General features: G+C 47.1%; 3 protein-coding genes across 8 annotated transcripts in view; 2 read left to right on the top strand and 1 right to left on the bottom strand.

Moving 5' to 3' along the window:
- Positions 1 to 356: 356 nt before the first annotated feature.
- Positions 357 to 13,014, top strand: part of ZNF878 (zinc finger protein 878) — a 20,112-nt gene continuing 7,454 nt past the window's right edge. The window contains exons 1-4 of one of the 3 annotated variants that reach the window (XM_015440264.3): positions 357 to 519; positions 6,372 to 6,498; positions 6,701 to 6,761; positions 8,092 to 12,046. In XM_015440264.3, the coding sequence (XP_015295750.3) occupies positions 517 to 519; positions 6,372 to 6,498; positions 6,701 to 6,761; positions 8,092 to 9,412 (1,512 nt within the window). In that variant the 5' untranslated portion in view covers positions 357 to 516 and the 3' untranslated portion in view covers positions 9,413 to 12,046. Of the gene's footprint in view, positions 1,193 to 6,371; positions 6,499 to 6,700; positions 6,762 to 8,091; positions 12,047 to 13,014 lie in introns of those variants that run through there. The other 2 variants (XR_012428430.1, XM_074026012.1) reach the window with 2 other exon arrangements.
- LOC102124420 (uncharacterized) overlaps positions 6,852 to 13,014 on the bottom strand; it is an 81,109-nt gene continuing 74,946 nt past the window's right edge. For all 4 annotated transcript variants that reach the window (XR_012428428.1, XR_012428429.1, XR_012428427.1 and 1 more), the window contains 3 exons: positions 11,199 to 11,238; positions 8,101 to 8,189; positions 6,852 to 7,036 (listed from right to left, as the gene is read on the bottom strand). The gene's annotated coding sequence lies outside the window, so the exon portion shown is untranslated. The remainder of the gene's footprint in view (positions 7,037 to 8,100; positions 8,190 to 11,198; positions 11,239 to 13,014) is intronic.
- The window catches only part of LOC102122389 (uncharacterized), a 23,145-nt gene continuing 19,569 nt past the window's right edge, over positions 9,439 to 13,014 (top strand). Inside the window, exon 1 of the mRNA XM_065535592.2 lies at positions 9,439 to 9,579. The gene's annotated coding sequence lies outside the window, so the exon portion shown is untranslated. The remainder of the gene's footprint in view (positions 9,580 to 13,014) is intronic.

The following is a 13,014-nucleotide window of genomic DNA, read 5'->3' as shown; positions in this document are numbered from 1 at the left end:
TTTGTATTTTTAGTAGAGATGGGGGTTTCACCATGTTAGCCAGGATGGTCTCGATCTCCTGACCTTGTGATCCGCCCGCCTCGGCCTCCCAAAGTGCTGGGATTACAGGAGTGAGCCACCGCGTCGGGCCAGCCGAAGGCAAATATTCAAAGTAAAGGTGGGAGGGAGGTACCGAGCTGACCTTGGAAAGTGTGGCCAGAACCGGTCACTTTGGCTCTGCAGCGCCAGGTTAGCCAGGGCTTCTGCTGTCACTCAGGGAAGGGGGCGGAGTCTAGACCCCTATCCAATCAGGGGCGCTAGGGCGGGGCCCTGCCACTGTCCTCCAGGGAAGGGGAGATTGCATTCCCGCTCTCTTCACTCCGAGAGCTGTTCGCGCCTGTTAAGGTATGGGTCTTTCCTGCTCTGAGAGGGACCAGTTACTTCCGCCGTAGCTGCTGTTGCTCTGTCGACTGCAAGGTGAGCTGCACTATTCGCGGGACCTTTAGAGAGGACGCCGGGATACCTCGAAGCCCGGAAATGGTGAGCACGCTGGGATGGGGGGTCCCAAGGCGAAAGGAGGGGCTGGGTGGAACCGAGAGGAACCCGCTGTGGCGGGGCCCAGGCCTCCCTGCAGCGACGCTGGGGTCCGGACACAGTCCCCCTGGCGCAGCTCGGTCCTCCGTCCCCTCGGCCGCTGGGTGGGGCTGGGTCGGCAGCCGGGACCCCGGGCGTCCTGTCAGGTTCCTGCGCGGCAACTGCGGTCCCAGCCCCGGCCCCGGCTCCCTCTCTGAGCAGCTCCGCGCCCGCAGCCCCGCGTCTCCCGTGGTTCAGGGACCACGGAAGGGTCATGGGGGGATCCCGCCTCGGGTGTGGGGTTCGTGTGGGAGGAGCGGTGGCCTGTGGGGTCCCCAGTTCCTTTTTTTCTCCAGTTAAAAATTAAACGGAGGCACTGTTAAAAAATGAGAGTTTATTTTAGCAAACAGCGATTAATGAATGAGAAACTCCCAGTCCTGGCTTGTGGTTTGGTAACGGAAAAACCCAAACCGTGTAGAATAAGTTTATTCTGAGCCGAATAGGAGAGACCTCGGCCGAGGGAAACACAACCCCACGAAGCCCGGAGTAAGCGGTCCCGAGGCAGCTCATGACAGTTTGGTTTTATTCATTTCAGGGAGACAGGAATTGCAGGAGAATGATGAATCAGTGCCGGGAAGGTGTAAGTTCCTTTGGCCGAAAGGCGGGACACATGGAGGCGGGGTTAGAAGGCACAGGTGGTGGAGGGATTCTGTAGGTGGCGGTGGATGGAGAGTGTGTGAAGCTTTGTCTAAAATTTGGAGGCTGTAGGAAGGAGGGCTGTTATCTGCCGCGTGACTCCATCCCAGTCCCTGCTCCCTTCCCCAGAAGACCTGTTTTTGTTTACCAGATTTTATTTTTTTGAGACGGAGTCTCGCTCTGTCGCCCCAGGCTGAAGTGCAGTGGCGCCATCTCGGCTCACTGCAACCTCCACCTCCCGGGTTCAAGCGATTCTCCTGCCTCAGCCTCCCGAGTAGCTGGGATACAGGCGCCAGCCACCACGCCCAGCTAATTTTTGTATTTTCAGTAGAGACGGGTTTCACCATATTGGCCAGGCTGGTCTCGAACTCCTCGTGACCTTGTGATCCGCCCACCTCGGTCTCCCAAGGTACTGGGATTACAGGCGTGAGCCACCGCGCCCGGCCAATTTTTGTAGTTTTAGTAGAGACGGAGTTTCATGATATTGGCTAGGCTGGTCTCTGCCACGTGATTCCATCCCAGTCCCTGCTCCCTTCCCCAGAGACCTGTTTTTGTTTTACCAGATTTTATTTTTTTGAGACGGAGTCTCGCCCTGTTGCCCCAGGCTGGAGGGTAGTGGCGCAATCTCCGGCTCACTGCAACCTCTGCCTCCCGGGTATAAGGGATTGTCCTGTATCAGATTACAGGCGTGAGCCACCGTGCCCGCCCCAGGCCTTTAAAAATTTTCTTTGCAAGAGGTTTTCATTTCTTTTCGTATTTAAAAAAGTGAATTTAACATTTCCAGCTTCAGAAGATGTGATGGCCATGGAGTCTTTGTGTGAGAAAAGTAAGAGGGAAGTTAGTCTATAATGAAATCAATCCTTAAGAGGGAAGGGGTCTTTCATGACTTGCTTCAGTCATTTAAAATGTGTTACAAAACAATATAGGTAAGAAAGAAAGCTAATCTGTAATCAGGGAATGGACCCTTCTCCGGCTGGCTCTGTTACCACTGCCTGTCAGGTGTCTCAACCCTAGAATCGCATTCCTTTAAACCTCAAGATAATTTAGAGTTCCAGCAGCTTAAATGTTTGAATCACCTATTTTCACAGTCTGTACAGGTGAAACTTTTGGTTATGTAATCAGAGATTAATTGCCTGGTTAAGCCTAAATTTCATTTCCCTATAAATTAATCTTTAGTGATATTGTTTCCTCAGGCCACAGATTAGAAATTTATGTGAATTGGATTTGAATTTGACTTCAGTATGCTTGTGGAGGGTCTTAGTGTTCTATAGCCAGTTCAGTTTAATTGCTTCTTATTTATTTATTTATTTATTTATTTATTTATTTATTTATTTTTGAGACAGAGTCTCTTTCTGTCGCCCAGGCTGGAGTGCAGTGGCCCAATCTTGGCTCACTGCAACCTCCGCCTCCCGGGTTCAAGCGATTATCCTGCTTCAGCCTCCCAAGTAGCTGGGACTACAGATGCACGCCACCATACCTGGCTAATTTTTGTATTTTTAGTAGAGACAGCGTTTCACCATGTTGGCCAGGCTGGTCTCAAACTCCTGATCGCAGGTGATCTGCCTGCTTTGGCCTCCCACAGTGCTGGGATTACAGGCATGAGCCACCGCACCTGGCCAAAATTGGATGTTTTAAAATTGGATGCCATGTCAGTAAGAACATAAATACTCAGGAACACCACCCAGGAAAATGAATAGTCCTTGGGCAGTTCTGGCGTGTTTCTTTGATGTCACTTAACTGTGACACACAAAGGTGGTCAAAATTTTGATTCTGTTGGTTATTCTTTTTTTTCCTTTTTTTTTTTTTTTTTTTGAGTCAGAGTTTCACTCTTGTTGCCCAAGCTGGGGTGCAATGGCGTGATCTCAGCTCACTGCAACCTCCACCTCCTGGGTTCAAGCGATTCTCCTGCCTCGGCCTCCCGAGTAGCTGGGATTATAGGCATGTGCCACCACGCCTGGCTAATTTTTGTATTTTTAGTAGAGACGGGGTTTCACTAGGTTAGCCAAGCTGATCTTGAACTCCTGACCTCATGCTCCAACTGCCTTGGCTTCCCAAAGTGCTGGGATTACAGGCGTGAACCACTGTGCCTGGCCTGTTATTATTATTATTTTTCTTTTTTTTTTTTCTGAGAGGGAGTCTCGCTCTGTCACTCAGGCTGGAGTGCAGTGGCACCATCTCTGCTCACTACAACTTCTATCTACCAGGTCCAAGCGGTTCTCCTTCCTCAGCCTCCCAAGTAGCTGGGATTACAGACACCTGCCACCACGCCTGGCTAATTTTTGTATTTTTAGTAGAGATGGGGTTTTACCACTTTGGCTGGGCTGTTCTTGAACTCCTGACCTTAGGTGATCCATCTCCCAAAGTGCTGGAATTACACACATGAGCCACCTCACCCAGCCTTCTTTTTGTTATTCTTTGTAGCTGCATTATCTTTGTTCTTTCTTTCTTTCTTTCTTTCTTTTGAGATGGAGCTCCCTCTGTCACCCAGGCTGGAGTGCAGTGGCATGATTTCAGCTCACTGCAACGTCTGCCTGCTGGGTTCAAGTGATTCTCCTGCCTCAGCTTCCTGAGTAGCTGGGCTGCAGGTGCCTGCCACCACGCCCAGCTACTTTTTGTATTTTTGTGGAGACGGGGTTTCACCATATTGGCCAGGCTGGTCTCGAACTCCTGACTCTGTGCTTCGTGATCCACCCACCTCAGCCTCCCAAAGTGCTGAGCCACTGCGCCCAGCCTTTTTTTTTGAGACAGTCTTGCTCTGTCGCCTAGGCTGGAGTGCAGTGTGTGATCTTGGCTCACTGCAATCTCCACCTCACAGGTTCAAGTGATTCTCCTGCCTCAGCCTCCCGCGTAGCTGGGATCACAAGCGCCCACCACCAAGCCCAGCTGATTTTTGTATTTTTAGTAGAGACGGGGTTTCACCAGGTTGGCCAGGCTGGTCTCGAACTCCTGATCTCAGATGATCCACCCACGTCCACCTCCTAAAGTGCTGGGATTACAGGCATGAGCCACCTCGCCCGGCCTGCCATATTTTCTATTATCACAAAGTAGAATTTTGGCTGTTTGGAGTTTCCAGTAACTTGGTGTTGCAATTAATGTACCTTTCATGTTATACCAAAAGGGTTTGTTTCTGACTTTTTGCCTCATTCTGTTGCAAACATGCCACTGTGTTGAGTCATGGGTCGCCCAGTTTACTTATGCATTTCACTACTTAATGGGTTTTGGGTTTACAGTTTAGTTTTTGACCTTGGTGACAATGTCATGGTTGGTTTTTTTTTTTTTTTGCCATATGAAAATGCAACATAAATTTCTCACATGTTGGGGGAAAGGTCACTGGGTTGTAGATTATGGATAAATTCCAATGTAAAAGATAATGCCAGTAGAGTGTATGTACGGATCAACCATCTAGCCTTTCATGTGTGTGTCTTTATTTTTGTGGTTTACCAACACTTGGGATTATCTATTAGTAGAGACGGGGTTTCACCATATTGATCAGGCTGGTCTTGAACTCCTGACCTCAGGTGATCCACCTGCCTTGACCTCCCAAAGTGCTGGAATTACAGGCATGAGCCACTGTGCCAAGCCCAGTTTAGGTTTTTCTATTCACGTACAGTTTCCCAGAAAGGTTTCTGTTCATGAGTTTTTGTTTTAGTTATGACTCTCTTATCAATTAGATTTTTTTTTTTTTTTTTTTTTTTTTTGAGACGGAGTCATGCTCTGTTGCCCAGGCTGGAGTGCAGTGGCCGGATCTCAGCTCACTGCAAGCTCCGCCTCCCGGGTTCACGCCATTCTCCTGCCTCAGCCTCCCAAGTAGCTGGGACTACAGGCGCCCGCCACTTCGCCCGGCTAGTTTTTTGTATTTTTCAGTAGAGACGGGGTTTCACCGTGTTAGCCAGGATGGTCTCGATCTCCTGACCTCGTAATCCGCCCGTCTCGGCCTCCCAAAGTGCTGGGATTACAGGCTTGAGCCACCGCGCCCGGCCTTTTTTTTTTTTTTTTTTTAACCGACAGAGTTGGCTCTGTCACCCAGGCTGGAGTGCGGTGGCACGTTTTTGGCTCACTGCAACCTCTGCCTCCTGGGTTCAAGTGATTCTCCTGCTTCAGCCTCCCAAGTAGCTGGAATTACAAGAGCCCATCACTACACCTGGCTAATTTTATTATTTTTAGTAGAGATGGGGTTTTGCCATGTTGGCCAGGTTGGTCTCAAACTCCTGACCTCAGGTGATCCGCCCACCTTCGCCTCCCAAGGTACTGGGATTTATAGGTGTGAGCCACCATGCCCAGCCAGACTCTCTTATCAGTTGGATTAATAAAGCCCCTTGCAGGCCGGGCGCGGTGGCTCAAGCCTGTAATCCCAGCACTTTGGGAGGCTGAGGCGGGTGGATCACGAGGTCAGGAGATCGAGACTATCCTGGCTAACATGGTGAAACCCCATCTCTACTAAAAATACAAAAAACTAGCCGCGCGTGGTGGCGGGCGCCTGTAGTCTCAGCTACTTGGGAGGCTGAGACAGGAGAATGGCGTGAACCCGGGAGGCGGAGCTTGCAGTGAGCCGAGATCACGCCACTGCACTCCAGCCTGGGAGACACAGCGAGACTCCGTCTCAAAAAAAAAAAATAAAATAAAATAAAGCCCCTTGCAAAATCCATTTTTTTTTTGTTTTTGGCTTCTGCTACTGGAATCAGAACAAAACCCACTTTCTAGTCATCACAAAGGTTAAACTTTGTGAACAGGCATTTTCAAGAATATGCAGCCTTAGGGCTGCTAATGTTAACTTTGTTTTGCTCATGAATTCAAAGGAGTTTGTTATGACAGGTGCTGCAGATCCATACTTCAGACATTAAGGGCAGTCCAGGCAGCACGCCTTTCTCCCTGGACTCACCAGAAACACACATTTTCCTATTCTGCTGTTGCTTTACCCCATCCAGAGTTCAATTCTAGCATCAAAATTGTTTTCTGTAAAAAAATGAGTGTAGATGGAGAGTAAGGGGTCTGATGACCAAGTCATGGAATAAATGTTTGGAGTCCACACGCCGTAGCATCCTGAGAACTTCCTAGGAACAGGGTGTAGGAACCCAGTGCTGTCAGCCTCACTCATCCTCCTGTCTACATGTGGGGTATTTCAGGATTCGGTGGCCTTTGAGGATGTGGCTGTGAACTTCACCCAGGAGGAGTGGGCTTTGCTGGATCCTTCCCAGAAAAATCTCTACAGGGAAGTGATGCAGGAAACCTTGAGGAACCTGGCCTCCATAGGTAAGAATGACAGTATTACTTCCCTTAGTGAATTAAAGAACAGGTGTTTCTAGCTCATCAGTGCTGTTGAGTGATTTGGAATATGGTCAGGGAATACTTTGAATAAATAAGGCACAGGTGCAATGAGCCATGGACATAGAATCAAGTAACCTTTTTTATAATTTTATACTAATTCAGGACTTTTTCTGGGTTCGCATTTTAGGAAAAAAGTGGAACAACCAGTACATTGAAGATGAGCACCAAAATCCTAGGAGAAACCTAAGGTAACTGGCACTTACAAGAGAAAATAATGTCTCTGTAGATGATCTTAGAATGGAAGAAAATGTTAAAAAGAAGCAAGCATAAGAAATAAACCTAGTTCCAATGTATTTATTCTTAGAAAAGCTTCCTTAGAAACATATAAAGTGTGACATGGCTTATATGTATAATCCAGCCCTTTTGGAGGTCAGGAAGGAAGATCACTTGAACCTGGGAGTCTGAAGTTGCACTGATTCATGATGGCATCACTGGAGGGCAGCCTGGGCCACAGGGTGAGACCCTGACTCAAAAACAAACAAAGACAGTATTTACAAAATAATTTACTTTAAAATAGCATTTAAAAGCCGGACATGGTGGCTGACACCTGAAATCCCAGCACTTTGGAAGGCTGAGGTAGGTGGATCATGAGGTCAAGAGATCAAGACCATCCTGGCCATCATGATGAAACCCCATCTCTACTAAAAATACAAAAAATTAGCTGGGCATGGTGGTGTGTGCCTGTAGTCTCTTGGGAGGCTGAGGCAGGAGGATCGCTTGAACCTGGGAGGCGGAGGTTGCAGTGAGCCGAGATCACGCCACTGCACTCCAGCCTGGCAACAGAGTGAGACCTGGTCTCAAAAAAAATAATAATAATGAAAATAAAGCATTTAAAATTCCTGTATCAATATTATCTTTTTTGATAAGAGATATGGCTGGGCCATCTTTTATAACATGTGCTCCATTCATGTTCAGACAGGACAGAAAACCTACATTTTGCTGGGCACGGTATTTTTTATTATTATTATTTATTTATTTATTTATTTAGTTTTTGTTTTTTTTGAGACGGAGTCTTGCTCTGTGGCCCGGGCTGGAGTGCAGTGGCCGGATCTCAGCTCACTGCAAGCTCCGCCTCCCGGGTTTACGCCATTCTCCTGCCTCAGCCTCCCGAGTAGCTGGGACTGCAGGTGCCCGCCACCTCACCCAGCTAGTTTTTTGTATTTTTTAGTAGAGACGGGGTTTCACCGTGTTAGCCAGGATGGTCTCGATCTTCTGACCTCGTGATCCGCCCGTCTCGGCCTCCCAAAGTGCTGGGATTACAGGCTTGAGCCACCGCGCCCGGCCTGATTTTGTATTTTTAATTTTTAGTAGAGACGGGGTTTCTCCATGTTGGTCAGGGTGGTCTCGAACTCCCAACCTCCAGTGATCTGCCCGCCTTGGCCTCCCAAAGTGCTGGGATTACAGGCGTGAGCCACTGCGCCTGGCTAACTGGGCACTGTTAAAAATGCAAGTGCAATACTTGCAAATGAATTAAAATTAGTGATAAACCCATTATAATGTGCTTTTCATTGTTCACAGAAGACTTACAAAAGAGAGACTCTCTGAAAGTGAAGAAAGTCATCAGCATGGAGAAGTTTTGACGCAGGTTCCAGATGACACACTGAAGAAGAAAACTCCTGGAGTAAAATCACATGAAAGCAGTGTGTGTGGAGAAATCGGCATGGGTCTTTCATCTCTTAATAGGCACCTGAAAGCCTTTAGTTATTCCAGTAGCCTTTCAATACATGGAAGAACTCACACTGGGGAAAAGCGTTATGAATGTAAGGAATGTGGGAAAGCATTCAGGTTTCCCAGTTCTGTTCGTAGACATGAAAGAATCCACTCTGCAAAAAAACCCTATGAATGTAAGCAATGTGGGAAAGCATTATCTTATCTTATAAGCTTTCAAACACACATGAGAATGCACACTGGAGAGAGACCTCATAACTGTAACATATGTGGGAAAGCCTTTTTTTCTCCCAGTTCGTTAAAAAGACACGAGAAAAGTCACACTGGAGAGAAACGCTATAAATGCACACAATGTGGTAAAGCTTTCAATTGTCCCAGTTCCTTTCAGTATCATGAAAGGACTCACAGTGGAGAGAAACCCTATGAGTGTACACAATGTAGGAAAGCCTTCAGATCTGTCAAGTACCTGCGAGTACATGAAAGAAAACACACTGGAGAGAAACCCTATGAGTGTAAGCTGTGTGGTAAGGGCTTTATTTCTTCCACTTCCTTTCGCTATCATGAAAAGACTCACACTGGAGAGAAACCTTATGAATGTAAGAAATGTGAGAAAGCCTTCAGTTTTGTCAAGGATCTTCGAATCCATGAAAGGACACACACTGGAGAGAAACCCTTTGAATGTAAACGATGTGGGAAAACCTTCACTTCTTCTAACTCCTTTCACTATCATGAAAGGACTCACACTGGAGAGAAACCCTATGAGTGTGAGCAATGTGGGAAAGCTTTCCGATCTGCCTCAATCCTTCAAAAGCACATACGAACTCACACAGGAGAGAAACCCTATGGATGTAAGCAATGTGGGAAAGCCTTTAGAGTTGCCTCACAACTTAAAATGCATGAAAGGACTCACACAGGAGAGAAACCCTATGAGTGTAAGCAATGTGGAAAAGCCTTCATTTCTTCCAATTCCATTCGCTATCATAAAAGGACTCACACTGGAGAGAAACCTTATAAATGTAAACAATGTGGAAAAGCCTTCATTTCTTCCAACTCTTTTCTCTATCATGAAAAGATTCACACTGGAGAGAAACCCTATGAGTGTAAGCAATGTGGGAAAGCCTTTAGATCTGCCTCAGCCCTTCATAAGCATGTAAGGACTCACGCTGGCTAGAAACTCTGTGGATGTAAGCAATATGGTAAAGTCCTTAGATGGGCCTCAGAACTTCAAATGCAAGGAAGGACTCACTGCAGAGACACCTGTAATCTCAGCATTTTGGGAAGCCAAGGCAGGCTGAAGCTGCTTAAGCTGAAGAGGTCAAGACCAGCTTGGGCAACATGGTGAGACTTCATTACATAATAAAATAAAATAGGCCAGGTACAGTGACTCACACCTGTAATCCCAGCACTTTGGGAGGCGGAGGTGGGCAGATCACCTGAGGTCAAGAGTTCAAGACCAGCCTGACCAACATGGAGAAACCCCATCTCTACTAAAAATACAAAATTAGCCAGGCATGGCAGGTGCCTGTAATCCCAGCTGCTTGGGAGGCTGAGGCATGAGAATCACTTCAACCTGGGAGGCAGAGGTTGCGGTGAGCTGAGATTGCGCCATTGCACTCTAGCCTGGGCAACAAGAGTGAAACTCCGTCTCAAAAAATAAGTAAATAGGCCGGGTGCGGTGGCTCAAGCCTGTAATCCCAGCACTTTGGGAGGCTGAGATGGGCGGATCACGAGGTCAGGAGATCGAGACCATGCTGGTTAACACGGTGAAACCCCGTCTCTACTAAAAAATACAAAAAATTAGCCTGGTGAGGTGGCGGGCGCCTGTAGTCCCAGCTACTCGGGAGGCTGAGGCAGGAGAATGGCGTGAACCCGGGAGGCGGAGCTTGCAGTGAGCTGAGATCCGGCCACTGCACTCCAGCCTGGGTGACAGCGTGAGACTCCGTCTCAAAAAAAAAAAAAAAAAGTAAATAAAGTGAAATATACATATTTACATTTTGTATATAAATATGCATATATATTTAAACATAGCTATTTAAAATGCATAAGTAAAATATATAGGATATTTATATACATATATTTATATATGTATTTGTCTGTGTGTGTGTGTGTGTGTGTGTGGGTGGGTGTGTTTTGGGAGACGGTATCCCTTTGTCACCCAGGTTGAAGTGCAGTGGTACAATCATAGTTCCCTGTAGCCTTGAACTCTTGGGCTCAAATGATCCTCCTGCCTTAGCCTTCTGAGGAGCTATGACTACAGACAGGTACCACCATTCTTAGCTCATTTTTTATTCCTTTCATAGAGACAGGTTCTCATTCCATTGCTCAGGCTGGTTGTGAACACTAGCTGTGAGCAGTCCTCCCACCTTAGTATCCAAAAGTGCTAGGATTACAGCTGTGAGCTACTCTACCTGGCTGATAAACATTCTGAAAAGTTAACTTTATGCTATCTGTGAAGGTATATATCCTGAGGATAAAACAGTTTTGATTTTAAAGAAGGAAACTACTTATTTCCTACATGAAAGTGAGAAAGATGTGGGAGAAAGCCTATTTCCAGCCGCGACCAGAGCCCCGGGGGTGGAGGACAGAACTGTGATCCAGTTGCCTTGCCCTGGAAAGCAAGGCATTTACACTGGGGTTTGAAGTCATGTGGAAAAAGTCTTTTATTGCAGGGTTCCAATCAAGGAGGACCACACAGGTATAGTCTTAAATCCTGACCTCCCCAACTGGATTGCAGGCAGGGATTTTTAGAAGCAGGAGTAAGTTTTAGGACTGTAGCTGCTATACACAAAATAACAAATGAATACATGGAGATTACTCATTGGTTTATACTTGAAAGGGTGGGATATTTTAAAGCTGGGGCTTACAGGTCATAGGTAGATTTAAAGATTTCCTGATTTGCAATTGGTTAGGGAAGAACAACTTTGTTTAAAATTTGGGGGTCAGCAGAAAAACGTTACCTGGGTAGAGGAAGTGCCTTCAAGTCCTTCAGGAAGAAACCTAAAACAAAGGAGGATAATTAGAGTACAGTCGTCACTTCTGCTTTATCTAGTGTCTAATTACCAGGGAATTCCTTTAGTGGGGGCCCAAGACTTTGAATGACAATTTAGAGACAAATTCAAAGGTGCTATCCTTAGCTTTTTTGCCTAGTTTGTTTTGTTTGAGACAGTCTCCATCTGTCACTTAGGCTGGAGTGCAGTGGCTTGATCACTGCTCACTGCAGCCTACATCTCCCAGGCCCATGGGATCCTCCCATCTCAGCCTCCCGAATAGCTGGGACTACAAGTGTGAGCCACCACACCCATCTAATTTCTTTTTTTTTTTTTTTTTTTTTTTTGAGACGGAGCCTCGCTCTGTCGCCCAGGCTGGAGTGCAGTGGCATGGTCTCGGCTGGGATTACAGGCATGCGTCACCACGCCCGTTTACTTTTGCATTTTTAGTAGAGATGGGGTTTCACCATATTGGCCAGACTGGTCTCAAACTCCTTACCTTGTGATCTACCTGCCTTGGCCTCCCAAAGTGCTGGGATTACAGGCATGAACCACCGCGCCTGGCCACACCCACCTAATTTCTTAATTTTTCTTGTAGAGACCTGGTCTCCCTGTGTTGCCCACGGTACTCTGGAACTCCTAGGTTCAAACAGTCCTGCCTTGGCCTCCCAGAGTGCTGAAATTACAGGCATGAGCCACCATAACTGCTATCTAGTTTTCATGGGAAAACAAATATTTCTGAAATTTTAACTTTTTTGGCTATTGTGTTAGGCTATTATTGTTTTCTTGTTTAATAAATTGCATATTTATTCCTGGGACTAGTTTGGTATGTGGAATTTATTTCTTCTTTTTGAGACAGAGTCTCGCTCTTATCGCCCAGGTTGGAGTGCAGTGGCGTGATCTTGACTCACTGCAACATCCACCTCCTGGGTTCAAGCAATTCTGCCTCAGCCTTCTGAGTAGCTGGGACTACAGGCGTGTGCCACCATGCCTGGCTGAATTTTATACTTTTATTTTTATTTTTTTGAGATGGAGTCTTGCTCTGTCACCAGGCTGGAGTGCAGTGGCGTGATCTCGGCTCACTGCAACCTCCACCTCCCTGGTTCAAGGGATTCTCTTGCCTCAGCTTCCTGAGTAGCTGGGACTATGGGCACGCACCACCACGCCTGGCTAATTTTTATATTTTTAGTAGAGATGGCATTTTACCATGTTGGCTGGGATGGTCGTGATCTGTTGACCTTGTGATCTGCCTGCCTTGGCCTCCCAAAGTGCTGGTGTTACAGGCATGATCCACCACTCCCGGCCGGTTTCTTTTTCGGTTTTTTTTTTTTTTTGAGACAGAATCTCGCTCTGTCACCCAGGCTGGAGTGCAATGGTACAATCTCGTCTCACTGCAACCTCTGCCTTGTGGGTTGAAGCAATTCTCCTGCCTCAGCCTCCCGAGTAGCTGAGATTATAGGCGCCCGCCACCACACCTGGCTGATTTGTTTGTACTTTTAGTAGAGACGGGGTTTCACTATGTTGGCCAGACTGGTCTCAAACTCCTGACCTTGTGACCTACCTGCCTCGGCCTCCCAAAGTGTTGGGATTACAGGCGTGAGCCACACTCCCAGCTAAATTTTTGTTTTTTAAGATGGAATTTTGCTCTTTTGCCCAGGCTGGAGTGAAGTGGTGTGATCTTGGTTCACTGCAACTTCCGCCTCCTGGGTTCAAGCGATTCTCCTGCCTCAGCCTCCTGAGTAGCTAGGATTACAGGTGCCCACCACCACGCCCAGCTAATTTTTGT

This window comes from Macaca fascicularis, chromosome 19 (assembly GCF_037993035.2).
Source record: "Macaca fascicularis isolate 582-1 chromosome 19, T2T-MFA8v1.1".
Lineage (NCBI taxonomy): Eukaryota > Metazoa > Chordata > Mammalia > Primates > Cercopithecidae > Macaca > Macaca fascicularis.
Note: the sequence above shows the minus strand (reverse complement) of the source record. Positions and strands in the feature narration are given on the sequence as shown.